At 39.7% G+C, this 17,881-nt stretch overlaps 1 protein-coding gene across 1 annotated transcript in view; it reads left to right on the forward strand.

Moving 5' to 3' along the window:
* TXNRD1 (thioredoxin reductase 1) overlaps positions 1 to 17,881 on the forward strand; it is an 80,931-nt gene that overhangs the window by 24,145 nt on the left and 38,905 nt on the right. Inside the window, exon 4 of the mRNA XM_089651839.1 lies at positions 8,933 to 9,042. Coding sequence (XP_089507965.1) covers positions 8,933 to 9,042 — 110 coding nt within the window. The remainder of the gene's footprint in view (positions 1 to 8,932; positions 9,043 to 17,881) is intronic.

Raw genomic sequence — 17,881 nt, forward strand, 5'->3', positions numbered from 1 at the left:
CAGCGGATCACAAGAGAAGAGAAGAGGAGAGATACCAAAATCTGTGACACCTCTTTTCCATCTAGGATGTTACAAGCAAGATATGTTCCGCATCACGCTCTGTTACCAACTATAATCTGGGGTCTAACTATTCGGTAAGGAGCAGTGTGTTTTTTGTGGTGGTGGGCACGATAGTATTTATTTCACTACACATGTGGAGGATTATTGTGGACACAGCTGTTCATCATAATCAGGATTTTTTCATCAGAAGACTTTTTTTCATTTTTTGGTGTTTCATGCATTTTGACTTAATAATATTATTGGTAGGAGCACATTTAAAGTATAAGTGACTCACTATTAGTAATTTTTTTTATCAATAGTGCAACAATCACTAGATATCAATCATCTGTAATCATACCAGGCTTTCCAGGGTACCAGCTGTGTGGAAACTGCTTTTCTACCTCTACCTGTTACTTTGGTCAGGGTGCTCGGAGGATACCATAGCTTCCCTAATTTCATCTTTCCAGCAATTTTTCTCATGTTCCTCCACCAGTAATGTGTTTAACCCTGTGAGAAGGAAACATTTTATTGATGATACTACACTATGGTTTTTCACCTGTGTCCCTCCCTCTTCCTCTGCTATGTTCACCAGACCAGTGTACACTATCAACAGTGTTCCTGATCACCTCCACATCAGTCCTGGTTTCACCAGACCAGTGTAAGCCACCAACAGTATTCCTGATTGCTGCCACACCACTCCCCAGTGTTACCAGACCAGGGCAAGCCATTCAACAGTTTTCCTTATCGCCGCCAAGCCAGTCCCAATGTCATCAGATCAATGTGCGCCACCAATAGTGTTTCTGATCACTACCACACCAGTTCCAGTTTCACCAGACCAGCATATGCAAGCAACATCGTTTTTGATTGCTGCCAAACCAGTCCCCTGTGTCACCAGACCAGTGAAAGCCGGCAACAGTGTTCCTGATCGCTGCCACCCCAAGTCCCATCATCACCAGACCAGTGCATGTCAGCATCAGTGTTCCTGATCGCTGTCAAACAAGTCCCAGTGACACAAGACTAGTGTAAGCCAGCAACAATGTTACTGATCACTAGCCACACCAGCGCCAGTGTCCGCAGAGTTAGTGCTATAAACAGTGTCCATGATCATTGCCACATAAGTACAGTGTCTCAAGAGCCAATGCAGTTAGCAACAGTGTCCCTGATTGCCACCATGCAATCGTAATGTTGCCCCTGCCTGCCACCTGTACTGGCCCTGGCCTGTTTATAGATCATGTTTCTACCTGTTGCCTGAACTGACATCTGCACGTCCCATTGACTATGTTCCTGCAAGACACCAATCCTGGATATCCCATGTAGACAACTGCACTTCTGGAACCACATGAATGCTATTGTTCCTACTTTCTTCAGCTGCCTGTACTTCCTGGCCAGTGAACATGGCATTCCTGGGGGCAGCACGTAGCAGTAGGCTAGGCTTGCTTAATTTACATTAATAGGGACTGCTATAGGTGAGGCTACACTAAACTATAGTTCCTGACCACTCGTATAGAGGTGACCTTTACAGTACACTGTACGCTGTTTTTTTTATACAACTGGTTTATTTTTGTGATGCAAAAAATACACTGTACGGTACATAATCAGTCCACACATTGAAAAAGTCTCATCTATGTGGTATCCCAATACTCAGGAGTATCAGAATGTGTTTTGGGGTGAAATTCTAAGTCTGCCCCTGCTGTGTGTGAAAAATATCTTATTACATTAACAACTGTGTATAAAAAGAAACTTTTTTTTTTTCATTTTGTTTTACGCATTTTCTGAAAACTTGTAATCTTCAACAGACTCACGATGCTTTTTTAAAAAATACCTTGGGGTGTTTACTCTCCAAAATGTGGCCATTTTGGGGGTGTTTCTACTGTCCTGGAGCTCCAGGTCCTTAAATGTGATAGGTAGTCAGGAAATTAGATGCTTAATGCATGCCACTGGAAAGCCTGAAAGTGTTCCTTGGCTTTTGTGCCCCTCTATATAAAATGATGCAAAAAAGTCTCACATATGTGGTATCCCCATACTCTCAAGGAGTACCAGAATGTACTTTAGGGTAAAATTCTAAGCATGCCCATACTGCATGTTAGGAATATCTTATTCATTTATAACTTTCTGTAAAAAAAAATATTTCTCTATTTTCCAAAATAGTGTATCAGAAAAAAGAAATCTTCAAAAGACTCACCACACCTATTAAAAATACTTTGGGTCTTTACTCTAAAAGATACAATTAAAAATTTTTTCATCATTTTCCAGAAATGGGTGGCAAAAAATTTGATTTTCAAAAGACTCAGCATGCCTCTAATTAAATATGTTAGTGTCTTCTTTGCAAAATGACATAATTTTGTTGGCGATTCTTCTGTTCAGGCACATCTCAAGAAATATGATAGTTAATCAGGAATCAGAAGCATTATTTATGCCCCCCTGAAAGCCTGAAGGTGCTCTTTGGATTTTGGGTCCCTCTTAGCGTGTAAGCAGAGAAAAAGTCTAAAATGTGCTATCACCATACTGGGGAAGAGTAGCAGAATGTGTTATGGGTACAATTACACGTATGCCCATGCTGTGTGTGAGAATACACTTAAAATGACAACTTTATGAAAAAAAATCTAATTTTATTTACTTTTCTCATTTACCCAAAAATTGTGGCACAAAATTATGACTTCATAAAACTCACCCTCTCTCTTACTAAATACCATGGGTTGACTACTTTTCAAAAATTTATCATTTTGGTGGTTTTTATACTGTCCTGGCATTTTGGGGCCTCAGGAAATGAGATAGACATTCAGTACATCAGCTTTGATAAATTGTACATACAGTATTTATTCCATAATTTGTAGAATATATAACTTTCACACAGACAAAATAATTTACACCTATTTGATTTTTTTTTTAACCAAAGAAATTTAGCAGAATACATTTTGGCCTAAATGTATGAAAAAAGCTTAATTATTTGCAAAGTTTTATAATAGAAACAGAAAAACTGTTTTTTCAAAATTTGTGGTCTTTTTGCCCTTGTATATGAAAAAAAAAACCAAAAACAGTGATGATTAAATATCTTCAAAAACAAGCTATATAAAATTAATTTGGCTACAGTGTTTCATGACTGAGTAAATGTAATTCAAATATGACAGTGCTGAGAATGGAAAAAATTACTTCGAGCGGAAGGGAGATGTAAAATTCTGGCCTTCAGTTAGTTAAAGGATTGGTGTTTTTCACATGTCGCCCTTGAATCTGCATTAAAACGTGTACCCTCTTTGTGCTGTACGGTATTTAAAACTTTTTTTTGCATGAGGCAGTGGCTTGGCAGTGCCCAGATACCCATGCTGGGTACTGCCTCATTGACAGTCCTTTGTTTATTAGCCAAAAAAAGGCCAAAAATAATTTTCAAGATTCACCCTCCTCCAATAGAGTTCAGTGGGGTATGGTTTGGGTATGGTTTTAAGTTGGCATTTTTCATACTTAGTCATGGGTTTGACAAACACAGAGAAAACTGAACTCCTTTATTCATCCCTAGTAGATATGTAATATTTTATTTTAGACCGTGTGATACTAATTGCACACAGGAGGACTCAATTCAGTTAAATGTATGACATCTGAAGACAGTTAGTTGCACTAGTATTAGCTTGTGCAGGGGTTTCAGAAAAAAAATTTAAGAAAATTTATGCAATGAAGATCTTCCAGTTTTTATTTGTAAGTACCTTTTTAAAGACTGGTGATTTTTCCCACTTTAACATTATGGGGTATTTTCTGTAGGCCAAAGACATTAATCCCTATTACATCCATTTAATTCCTAGGTTTTAACACTACAAATGTGGAAAGTCCAAGATAAAGAATTGGAAACCTAATAAAAGCACCTCTAGAGCATTAACACATTTATATAAGCTGAGATTTCTGCTTTGTCATTATGAAGCAAGCAAGTGCTACTACCAATACTTTTTCCTAAAGCTAATTATATCTCTTCTTCATTTGATTATGTGCATGTTAAACCGGTTGGGATTAAAATAAATTTCTATCTATAACAAACATCTATAGACTGCATTATATCTAGTGAAACAGAAATCAATACTAAAATCAAGCTACCATAATGGAATCAGTCTAACAATCAATAGATAGTTATATCCAAGGAGACCCAAGTGTCACTCTGAGCAGAGTTATAAAAACGGAGATATGAAAAAATGTGTTCTCTCTAGAGGACAGTGGAACAATTTGTGTTTATCAACACAGCTAAACAACAATAAAAAACACTAAGCTGCAGCGTCACCCCCACAGGAGCTACTTGATAATGCCTGCCCCCAGTGGTTGCCCTGACCTTGCAACCCTCCCAACACCTCTAATACTCTGGGCTCAGACAGTATGAAATAATAATGCAAGAGACACAATTCTTTAGTAACCTCTATATTAGACGTGTTCAAAAGAGTAGATCACAGAATGAATGTTTAGGAAGTACATCCTCAGTTAGTCCATAAAAGCAAAACAAATGGTAAATTGTAAATGCGTAACTGCAACACCAGCAGCAGGAGGGGAAGTAAAGGCTTGTTGACCTATGAGCTCCCTCTGGGCCTCTGGCGTTACAATAGGGAATGCAAAGAATTATGTATATAAATATATATACAGTACATACACACACACACTATATTGCCAAAAGTATTGGGACGCTATCCTTTACACGCGCATGAACTTTAGTGGCATCCCAGTCTTAGTCCGTAGGATTCAATATTGAGTTGGAGCACCCTTTGCAGCTATCACAGCTTCAACTCTTCTGGGAAGGTTGTCCACAAGATTTAGAAGTGTGTATATGGGCATGTTTGACCATTCTTCCAGAATCGCATTTGTGAAGTCAGGCACTGATGTCGGACGAGAAGGCCTGGCTCGCAGTCTCTGCTTCATCCCAAAAGTGTTCTATTGGGTCGAGGTCAGGACTCTGTACAGGCCAGTCAAGTTCCCCCACACTCACTCATCCATGTCTTCATGGACCTTGCTTTGTGCACTGGTGCACAGTCATGTTGGAGCAGGAAGGGGCCGTACCCAAACTGTTCCCACAAATTTGGGAGCATAAAATTGTCCAAAATGTCTTGGTATGCTGATGCCTTAAGAGTTCCCTTCACTGGAACTAAGGGGCCAAGCCAAACCCCTGAAAACCAACCCCACACCATAATTCTGCCTCCACCAAACTTTACACTTGACACAATGTAGTCAGGCAAGTACCGTTCTCCTGGCCATCACCAAACCGAGACATGTCCATTGGATTGCCAGACAGAGAAGTGGGATTAGTCACTCCAGAGAACATGTCTCCACTACTCTAGAGTCCAGTGACTATACACCGCTGCATTCAAATCTTTGCATTGCACTTGGTGATGTAAGGCTTGGATGCAATTGCTTGGCCACTGAAACCCATTCCATGAAGCTCTCTACACACCGTTTTTGTGCTAATCTGAAGGTCACTTGAAATTTGGAGGTCTTTAGCTATTTACTCTGCAGACAGCTGGCGACTTCTGCACACTGAGCTTCAGCATGCGCTGACCCCGCTTTGTCATTTTACATGGCCCACCACTTTGTGGATGAGTTGCTGTTGTTCCCAGTTGCTTCCACTTTTGTTATAATACCACTAACAGTTGACCGTGGAATATTTAGTAGCAAGGAAATTTCACTTATTGCACCGGTGGCAACCTATTACAATACCATGCTTGAATTCACTGATCTCCTGAAAGCGGCCCATTTTTTTTCACAAATGTTTGTAGTTCCTGATGTGATAGTAGCTGTTATCTTCTGCTAGCAATGGTGGGGCCCATATACAGTACAGTAGTGGGTAATAGTAATTCAATGAAGGTAACAGGCAAAGATATCTTGGTACTGAGGTGTAAAGGTGTCTGCATGCAGTGTCTCTAGAATGTTGTCATCAGCCCACTTACCAATCCTGTGGATAGCACGGCCTCCTAGAAACAAGAGTTCTCGCCCAGGCTCTTGGCTGTTTGCAGGGATGTGCAGAGTTACCGCCTGAGAGCCTGTCAGCTCAGCAAGCAGAGATGTCTGTGTGAAGACCGCACAGTGATAGTCCAGATGCAGAGAAGCTAATGCGATCCAGGTGCGGCAATCGGTGTCACTGCTGTGCTGAACTGATGTGCAGAGTCCCACAGCAGTAGGACAACAATTTGTCTCTGGAGGAGAACAGCAGTCCCCCTGTTTTCAGCTCTGAATCCCACAACGAGACAGGCAGTCCATTGTTGTAGAATATGTCTCCTCTCCCAGCATCCTTCTGGTTCATCATCTCTCTGGTAGTTGTAGTTCAATCAGCACAGTATGTATTGGCTATAGGACTAGGATCCACTCTAACAGGAAGTGATGTAGCAGTCCCATTACTGTGCACTAGAATTAATCATTGTCCCATCTGGAAATTTCCCTGAAAGGCATAATGATATAGCCAGCACCTGGCTACACAAAATGTATTCAACCTAAACAGGTTGAATTATGGTCCATTTCCATGTTGTGCTATATTTTGGAAATATCCATTCTTTAAAAAGCACAATTTTTATGTTGCCTACAATTTTACATGGTAATTAATCAGCAAACATAAATTGCTTGGTTTTTCAGTCCAGGCACGTTTTATAAATGCCCTCTTTCTTCCTAGCCTCCAACCACTTTCTAAGCCCGCTCCCTCTTCATAAACTGTAATGATACAGGGTATGCATCATTGTACTTTCTCCTATTTTTTTTTAACTAATCAGCTTTGGCACTATATTTGGGGTGAATTTGTGCATAGCCAACATAGGCTAAGGTCTGGAGTGTCTGGTCTTTGTCAGAGCTGTTGAGGATACCAAAGGATTGTGGCTGGAGAGTTCCCCACATGTAGACCATGAGACTGCCTAGCTGAATAACCACAGATAGGCAGACAAAATGCCAGTACACAGCAGAAAGACAGGAACAGAGGAATTATCACCTGGACCAACATGCTTTACATACAGTAAACCCTAACTCAAACAGATGCACCAGCACTGGTGTCCTTTTAGAGCAAACGCTCAGAACAGATCAGAAACAGGTGAAGACAGACTGAGAGACATGAGAGGGTATACACACCAGATTTCTGATTCTGTATGTAATAATAATAGGCAGCAGATTGCTGCCCTACCTGCCAGCACAGTCTAGCTGATTCTTCATTATTGCCGTTTATGTGGAGTTTGTACATTTTTGTTGATGCAATTGCTTACTGTGTAATTAAAGATTACCAACTCTGGGCCCATACATCTAGTTTCCCATGTCTTTTTTTTAATACATCCATTAAACATTCACAGTGCTGGAGGAAAAAGTAAGTGAACCCAGGGGGTAATTGGAGTCAGTAGTTTGCACACTTGGAGTCCAATTAATGAATGAGCTTGGAGACGTGGCTACTTTGAGTGATAAAAGACACTCAAATATTTTAAGATTGCTTTTTATAAGAAGCATCAGTGAACCATGCCTTGTAAAAAAGGAGCTCTCTGAAGACATGCAATCGAGGATAGTTGATTTACATAAGGCTGTAAAGGAATATAAATCTCAAAGTGTTTAGGCATCCACCAGTCAACAGTTAAATAAATTGTCTGTAAATGGAAAGACTTTAGCATTGTAGTTACTCTTCCTAGAAGTGGGCACCCAGTCAAGATGACACCCAAGACACAATGTCGAAGCCCTGATTGAGGTAAAGAAGAACCCATGAGTAACAGCTAAAGGCTTGAAGACATTACTGGTACTGGCAAACATCCCTATTCATGAGTCTACCATATGTAAGTCTATGAACAGGCAGGGTGTCCATGGCAGAACACCACGGAGGAAGCTGCTGCTCTCCATATAAAAAATTGCTGTGCACCTTGGCAACCTAAAACACTACTGGAAAGATGTTTTGTGGACTGATGAAACAAATGTTGAATTGTTCGGGAAGAATACTCATCACTATGTATGGCACAAAAAGGGTACAGCTTAACAATATTAGAACATCATCCCAATGGTGAAGTATGGTGGAGGGACATCACTGCCTTAGGGCCTAAACCACTTGCCATCATTGAGGGGAAAGTAAATTCCCCAGTTTACCAAAATATCCTAAAAGATAATGCCAGGGTGTCTGTCTGCCAGCTGAAGCTTAGTAGAAGTTGAATGATGCAGCAGAACAATGACCCTAAACACTGAAGTAAATTCATCACAGACTGGCTTCAGAAAAATAAAATTACCTTTTGGAGTGGCCCAGTCAGAGCCCAGACCTTAATCCCATAGAGATGTTGTGGACTGGTCCCAAGTGAACAGTTCACACAAGATATCCTACATATGTGTCCAAGCTGAAGCAGTTTTGTAAAGAGGAATGGTCAAAAATTGCTCCTGAATATTGTGCAGGTCTGATCCAGAGAAGACGGGGAACCCCAGAAGAGCGATTTTCCTCTTCTGGGGTTCCCTGTCTTCTCTGGATCAGATCAAAACCACTGCACAGAGCAGGTAAGTATAACATGTTTGTTATTTAAAAAAAATTTTTTAATATCACTTTAAGACTATAGGAACTGTACACTGTGCATGGGTTTGTTATAAGTCTGATATAAAAAGAATAAGCAACGAGCATTAGCTCAGGTGGGGATATTCCAAAGTTTAGTGAAAGTGAAAGGAAGAACAGTTTTTGTAATATTTACACCAATATTAAAGAATGAATACAGGACTTCCTCTTCAGATATATTTTCAATCCCCTGCCAAGTCCTTTGAAAGTCAAATTCTCTTCCCTGTTTCTTGTGAGATTTGCAAGTCACAATTAATGACACATTTGGTGAGGAATCATTAGATGTGTAGGAAGGAAGTGATAATAAGGTTGTGAAAGTTCCGTGTCCCTCCCTGTTTGGCTCATCCTGTCAGTTTATAAATGTAGTGCTCACCTATGATTTCTTCACAGACTCAGGACTGATACTTGAAGAAGAACTTTATGACTATACCATGGAAACGGCCTTACCTAACGTTTTTGTGAAGGAGAAACTTATAGGTGGCTACGATCAAGTTATTCAGGTATGGATACGTTACACTGTAAGATTTCTCATGTTGAAAAGCATCTGTATTTGTGCCTTGGTATAGTTCTATGTGGCAGATACAGTATATATATTTGCAAAGAGTTTTTGTGAAAACTTGTGAACTCCTATGGAACTTTTATCACAGTCACATTTGCTTTATTAGTATGCAAAATTTTGTTTATGTTGATTTGATATGAAGACATATGAACAATATATTATGTCTGATATGTATTGCATTGACACATTAACAAGACAAGAGTAACTTAAGGCATAAAGCTTTCAGTTCCCTTTTTCTTTTTTATAATCTTATTACTTGGATTTTTTCAAAAGAACAATAAGTATGACAATTCTAACCTAAACACCCCCATGAGAATTTATTCCTCACTTGGAAGATCCCTTGGCTAACAAAGACAATGTAAGTATGTTCAGGAGTTTTTCAAAAATAAAGCGTTTTTGTTTGTGTTTGTGGCATCATTGCCAGTATATGTCCCATCCTCTAAAATGGAGTAGGCAGGGTTATAGAATAATTGTTGAGTAGTTGGCAGGAAGGAATATCAGTTTACGTTGAATTAATTTACTAAGTATATTAATTTATATAGCACCAATGTAATATTCATTGAACGTCTCACACGAGTCTCCACCCCACAGTTAAATGTTCACTTCACTTCATTTAGGACAGATGCTTGTTAATGTTCCAGTAAGATTTTGGGTTGTGGAAAATAACCAGAGTGCCCAAAGAAAAATATGGAGAACATACACAAGCTGTGTAGAAGTGGTCCTTTAAAATATACCTGAAGCAAAAACCTTTTTTGAGTTTTGAATGGAATATGGAATGGTTAAAGTGATCCTAAAGGCTCAAGGTTTTTTACCTTCATGTATTCTATGCATTAAGGTAAAAAACTTTTTATGTGCAGCGGCCCCCCAGCCCCCCCCCCCCAAATCCTTTCCTGAGCCCCTCTCAATCCAGCAAAGTTCACAACAGCCTCTGCTGTGTGGGGACTCTTCCTCCTCGTTGGTGGAGACCGCAGTGGGAGCCCATGTGTCTTATGGATACATAAAGCAGCAGCTCGGGGGCAAGCATGTAGCGGTGCCCCCAGGACGAGCAGCTTTTCAGGCGCACTTGTGCAGGCTCAATCCTGAGCTGCCCTGTCTGTGTCTATTGCCCCACCCCTTGCTTCCTCATCACATAATTTTGATTGACAGCAGCGGGAGTCAATGGCTCCTGCTATTACCAAGCTGCCCTGTGAGGAGGGAAAGAGACACTGCTCTCGGGCACAGTGCTGGATTGAGAACGGGCTAAGGTAAGTGTAGAGGAGCTGTGGGAAGTCACCTACACAGAAAGTTTTTTTTACCTTACTGCAGATACTGCATTTAGGTAAAAAACATTAATGCTTTAGAACTACTTTAAAATTTTGGATGATCTCTCACTTTCAGTCCCAGTGACAATGGTAACCAGAGCAAACAGAGAAATGTCCCCAACAGAGACACAAACATCAATAAAAATCTGCCAGAGGTTCTAATATAGTGGTGGTAAATTCACTTGATTTAAGGGGCTTCAAAGGCAGCCCCTAAAATCACCAAAGTGCCACGCATAATATTCAAGTAATCTAACATTAAAGAAATCTCTCAGACTGCAGATCTGCTGCAGAAGATGATCAGACACTGAAGACATGCTATATGGGTTGTCGGAGACTGTGGACATGGTTCAGGAGACTGAAGAAACATTACATGAGACTGCTAGAGATCGCTGCCACTGTACAAATCAATGCTTCCCCATTTGTACTCCATACATACCACCACGGGGATAACTGTTTAGCCATCATACTGTCTCTTTAGATTATGGTCATCTTTAATTTGAAATTTAGGTGCAGTCTTCCAAAACTGGAAATCTGATTAAAAGAATTTCAACAAACAACCTCAGGGCCCTCAGGTTAGATAGAAACTCCCTCTCATTTATCATGTTATCTACCTTTATGAATGTAAAATATAATGTTTCGTTATGATGATGCACATGGGATTCTTCATTAATTTGATGGTTGTCTAACAGCCACCATCTAATGTTAATCACCTCTTTGTAAATGTTAGGCTGTATATATCAGGAGCAAAATATAATTTTATGATCCACATAATTAGGTTTAAAGGATGTTTTACTCATACGTTTGACCCGTTTCTCATGTTCTGTAGACTTGCATATAGGAAAAAGAAAAACAATGTGCATTTTTAAACACATAATGCCAGAAGCTGTATGTTCTACAACTAGGCATTAAAAATATTGAATGTTAGCAGGAGTAAACAGAATTTACATATATGTATTAATTTGCATTCAGATTTTCAATTTCTTCTATAAGATCTATGCATCTGTCCCCAGCTCTAAGGGTGAGAACCCAGTGATCACATTACCACTGATCTGAGTTCTCACAGCCACTCTGAGCAGAGAGCGATGACTGTCAGTCACTGCTGTCTGATCCACAGGAGAAATACAGCCAAAAGAGCTTTGGATGTACTTCTTCTTTAAAGGAATTACTCAAAATAAACATACATACTCACCTTCATTCTGCAACATTGGTGTAACACTGTAGCTGTCCCATGCTGGCTTTAGGACCAGGAGCTGAGTGATCACGTGATTGCTGATTGATCAGTTCTCAGTCTTCTTGGAGCAGAGAACAGTGACTATCAGTCAATGTACCCCAATCTACTCATCCAGCGCTCACTGGAGCCCCAGGCTAGGGTGGGTGCAGCTGGTTCTGGCTCTCAGCCGCATGCTGAATACTGAAGCCAGCTGTCAATTAGGCAGCTGGGAGAATCCTGACAATATTGTTAGGATCCTTCCTGAGCCTAGAACAGCTATGTCCCAGTCACAGGAGTACAATAGTTAATGTGCTCTTGTGTCCCTAAAAATAATTAATGAATGCAGATATTATAGACACAGGAATCTGAATATGATTTGATGTTAGCCTCTGTATAACAGCACTCCTTTTCAGTCTGTTGCTATTTCTTCACTGCAAATGCAATAGAGAAAAGTCAGGTCACCAAACTGGATCTGTTGTCTGTCAGGGCTGTATAAGTCCCAGGACTGGATGGACAAAATTACAAATTCTTTGACAGGTAAAACAACAACCATATCTGTATTTTAGTGGTGTATTTAGTTTACCTGGAGTTAAGCTGTAGGTAAGTGGGTGTAGCATTTAGGTCCAACTGCCAGAAACTGGTTGATATGAACATACAGTGTAATGCACGGGCAATATAGAGTGGAAGCTGCAAAACTCTAAATGGAAAGGTCAAGTATATTGCTAAACCAATATATTATCATATTTTAAAGATATTTTTCTCTACCACAATTCTGCTATCTTTAGATTTAAGCCTAGCAAGACATTTAGGCCCCAGTAACTGAATTCAGTATTCTCAGCTATGGAGAATGCAGTGGAAAGCCTTGTCTCAGTAAACAATGAAATCAGATTTCAGCTTTCCAAATTATATTTTCTAACCTCCTTTAGCGGATAATGACTGCTAAAATCTTATTGGTTGCTATGGAGAGCACATACATTTTTCATTTTATGATTTTATATATTCACCTTATTATAACAATTTGCTGATATGTGCTGCACAAGTAGTTTCTTAAGTGGGGACTAGACATTCAAAGCAAAGTAACTTGTAATGACATGTAATCTTATTTGTATGTGTATTCTTTAGCATCATCCGGAATAATTACTTTAAATTTGCAGCACCTGACAGGCGTAACAGATTACTTGAATGTACCGCAAACAATATGCCCTGATTGCAGTGAAGTGTACAATAGTTTAACAATAAGGCTAAATTTTAGTGTTAGTACGTTATTGCCACAGTGCATTGTTTTCTAATGGTGCACCCTTTCACATGTGCCCCTGAGGGTGGGGGGGGGGGCTAAAAGTAATCATTGCTACAAAGTTACACAGCCATGGTCCACCATTGTTGCAATTGTCTATGATACACAGTGCTTTAGCAAACTTAATGACATCCAGTAAGTGTTTAGATCTACAGTACTTTGTACTGGACACTACTGTTGGATAGAAAGCTGCTGCAGATATGTCTCTTACCAGTCAAATGATGCTGGGCACATAGCTGTGTCTTCTTGTTTTATTGGAGACATCAGAAATAGGAAAGTACATCATAACCATGTATTTCCACTACGAAAAACAATACATTAACCACTTGCTTACCGCGCTATAGCTGAATGACAGCTACAGCGCGGTCATCCAGTTCTGGGAGAGTTTCATATGTCTTTCCAGAACCACACCTGCTGCGGTGCACACTCGGCGCTCTCTGTGATCGCTGTGTTCTTTGAACACAGCTGATTACATGCCATGGTAAAGGACCAATCACAGCGGCCATTTATCACTTGTTCAGCTCTGTCCAATCACAGCTGATCACGATGTAAACATACTTGCTGGTTATCGGCAGGACTTTCCTCACGCTGTCACAGCAAATGTGACTGGAGACATCTATACTGATAATTAGGGCACTGATTATCAGTGCCCTGAATATCAGTGCAGCCCCAACAGTGCCCATCAGTGCTGCCTATCAATGCCAATCAGTGCCTCTAATCAGTGCTAAACAGTGCTGCCAGTCATTGCCAACCAGTGCTGCCAATCTGTGCTCATCAGTGCTGCCAGTCAGTGCCACCTATCAGTGCCCTTCAATGCTGACTATTAGTTCCCTTCAGTGCTGCCTATCAGTGCCCATCAGTGCCGCATATCAGTGCAGCCTCTTCAGTGCCTCCTCATCAATTTCCACCAGTGCTGCCTCATCAGTGCTGCCTATCAGGGCTACCTCATCAGTGCCCATCAGTGTTGCCTATCAGTGCCCATCAGCACAGCCACACCAGCACATACAGTATCAGTGAAGGAAAACAATTACCTGTCTGCAAAATTTTTTAATAGAAACTAAGGAACTTTTTTTTTCAAAATGTTTGGTCTTTTTTCATTTGTTTTGCAAAACATAAAAACCCCAGTGGTAATTAAATACAACCAAAAGAAAGCTGTATTTGTGTGGAAAAAAATGATAAAAATTTATTTTGGGTACAGTGTTGCGTGACCGTGCATTTGTCATTCAAAGTGTGACAGCTCTGAAAGCTGAAAATTGGCCTAGGCACCAAGGGGGTAAACAAGCATTAAACCCTGCCACCTAGTGGAAGAACTACTAATTACCTGTATAGTATGTGAGAATGGTTGGTACACCCATGTCTGCATAAACAGCACGCTAACAGCTTGTTCTCAGATACTACTGTTAGATTTAACAAAGGGCACACAAAGTAAGCCAAGAATAGCTACATTTTATAAAGAACATTAGCCAGTCTGCCAAGCTGGTCACCTCTTTGAACTAAACTGTAGGAAATATTAACATAATCTGTACCAAATGCTAGTACTTGCAAATAGACATTTTAATTACTATTGTCATTTGATTAAATCTGTTCACGTGAATGCTTTAAGGAAAGACGGTACTGATAACTTGATTTGCATATCCTATCTGCAATGGAACAACATTCTAGCTGATTTCTAATCAGTACAGTCATACTGCTGACACACCTAAAAAACAGGAGAGGTTTCTTCAGTTTGGAAAGTGATGCGTAAGGTGATAGGATTTTCCTGGATGTGCCAGCTTAAAAAAGCAGAACCGGAAGATGAGTTAGAAAATAAACTCATGCTTCCTTGCATATATTGTGAGCCCATCTGATCCAGTTAGAGAGACTGATATAATTAAATACTGTTGTGTGACATCTTATTAAGCATTAGGCAAGCCTCTCATTTGTTAGCAAATATGCACACTACTTTTAAATAGTGTATTATTTTGAAAAAAGTAGGGAAGAATTAGAACCTTTATTTCTATTGGTGTGTGTTACCCCATTGGGATGATTTCACCTTATTTCATACCCCTGTGCCAACATTGACAAAAGGGAAATTTCCACAGCAACGCTCACCAATAACTTTTACTTGGTGCATATATCTGGTTGAAGTAGTGAATCTTTCTACTTTACAGCTTGCATTTCTTATTTTTTCACACTAGATTGCCACTGTGAGGGTTTTTCTGTTATAGTTTGCACATCTGTTCTTGATGCTCTTAATATGGCACACAAGACATGCATGCTAGTATCCATGTAGTATGAGCGTGTGACTTCTTGCTATGGTGATACCTAACCATATCTCCTTCAGCATTGGGGGTAGCTTTGAAGGCATAAGCAGCAAAATGTTGCAGCTCTTCAAAGTAGTGGTTTCTGATGGTCAAGAAAACTGGACTCCTTTGGTACCCACCTGCCACCAATAGGTGTAAACAGATATATCAAAGGAATATCAGGCGCATGGAATAGGCAGTCCACATAGTCTTTTAAATAGATGGATATGGGATCCAAAATCTGACAGAAGGATGGACAGTCTAAAATACCAGGGCAAGCTGTGGTAGAGTGAAGCAAAAACTCTAAAGTAGAAAAACAAGGAGACAAACACAGCACCTCTAAGTGTAGACTGTTTGGCAGCTTTAATGATTAAAACAGTAAGTTTAGCAACTCCTAGATTGTAAGCTCGAAAGAGCTGGGCCCTCAATCCCCTCATGTTTTGCATTGTATTGGTATTGTTCTGTCTTATGTTCTGTCCCCCTTTTGTAATGTACAGCGCTGAGCGAACTATGGGCACTTTATAAATACTGTATAATAATAATAACTCGCATATCTGAAATGACAGACCGGCTCATTTAGGTTAAGTGTGCAGAGCACCTCATCGCCAGATACTGGAACCACAGAGAGAAAGGATGCCGGCTAGTCGGCAAGGAGCACTGGAGAGATGGAGGAGCGCCTGATGGGAAAGCCTGGCAGGTCACTGGAAAGTCCAGAGTGGTGGCATTGGCATCTGACGTCATAGGCATGCAACGCATTTCTGAGAATGCACAGGGTCTGATGTGGACCAGCGCGCTCCTTCTTCAAGCATTGGGAGAACAATAGCAAACAGGAGCCTTATATGAAGCAGAGGGGAGTGATAGACAGGACGGGAGGCAGGGAATAGAGAACATGAAGGGAACAATAGACAAATGACAACAGAATGGTGTCTGTTTTGGTGTCATATAATAAAAACATGTGGATAATAAAGAAAGGAGGGTCAGTTATAAAGAAGTCATATATAGAAAACAATGCATGGGAGCAAATAAGGCTAACCCTAAATGATTTTTTTTTTTTTAAAAAACATCAATTGAAGAAAAATGACATTGACCTGATTAGACAATATAAGTAATGTAGATAACAACAAACAATGGATGGATGATAGATAGTTTGTGAATGATAGGATGACTAAAATAAAGCAGATAAAAATGTGGAAGATAATATAACGGTATAATAAGTGGGCTGATATGTTTCAACCTGATATGGATTTATATTAAACTTTATGAACATGAATATGATAAATGTTGTATACATATATATATATATATATAAACCGACATGTCGGTGTGGAGAGGTGAATAATGGAAATTGGTGTATAAAAGCATACACTACAATGTTGTGTGTAAATATATACACACCCACACATCAACTTGTCGGTGTGAAGTGGTGAAAGATGGATGCTGATGTATAAATGTATACATATCAAAAACCTCTATAGAAATACATATTGTAGATGATATTGGTGACCAGAGTTGATTCATTTTGCATATGTATCTCTCAGCCAGTACTTACTAAAAAATTTCCACCCACAAGATGTAGAATGTAGAGAGTAGACCACCCACAAGAGGGAAAAAAAGAAGAACCTGTAAGGGAGGACAATATGATGATTATAATGGGAAATCATCATGTGGTATATAATGCCAAAGATACTGTAGATAGTGATAGTACCTAGCACAAAACTAATGTACTTGCTATATTATGGTAGCTATCTGCAACCCCTCATTGAGGCCAGCTGGAGACAGAATACCAGCCAGAGCTGATAGCACATTAGCTGCCTTGCCAAAAAATGATTCTCTTGATTGATACTCTTTTATAGTGTACATATCAAAAATTATCATAACTTCAAAATTCCACCCAAAACTAAACTCTGTACTGTTCTACATAATATTAATAATTGAAGGAAACTGATCAATCTTTGGTTATAGAATATATTCAAGGAATACAGACAGTTTTTCTATATTAGCCTTACTTCCTCAGTCTAACTCTAGACAAAATGTTTTCTTTTAAGTTTTGCGACACAGTAAGGAAGGAAACCTCCATCAAGCTATTATTACTCTCTGTGTCTTCTTGTTCTGTGACTCAAAATGAGGTGAGATCTCCAAAATGAGGAGTTTGCATGCACCTTAGTAAAGGGAACCTGGCCCAAGTGGGTGGATCAAAGGATGATGTAATTTGTTTTTTTTAACTAAAGAATCCGTTGACTTGCTGTCAGCTTTGGATTTCCATTCTGTTGCTACAAGCATTTATTGGTGAGAAGCCTTATGTTTGCTGTGCAGTCAGGACTATACAATCTCTCCAATGGGGTCAGTGACACATAATAAAATCTTTTTGCCTGAAGTTGGACATCAAAGAAAGGTTGTTATGGATAACTTTATATTTTCTCCTGTATTTGCATAAGTGACTACACGTGCATGCTTGTTGGAATACAGCGTTCATGTATTTTTGTTCATCAGCTACATCAGTATTCAGTAGAGATATATTCTTTAACCAGTTGATGGCAGTCATTTTAAGTTTGTAGCTGCATCTATGGTTAAACTCTGTCTTTTTTCTATAATACCGTTCCTGTTTGCAGGGGAGCAGAAGATAAACACATGTGGACTGTGCACTGTAGGACTATATACAGAATCTCTAACAATGTTTCACCAAAAAGTCTAGT

Source organism: Staurois parvus, unplaced genomic scaffold, assembly GCF_062004578.1.
Source record: "Staurois parvus isolate SC_StPar_1 unplaced genomic scaffold, SC_StPar_1.0 ptg000025l, whole genome shotgun sequence".
NCBI lineage: Eukaryota > Metazoa > Chordata > Amphibia > Anura > Ranidae > Staurois > Staurois parvus.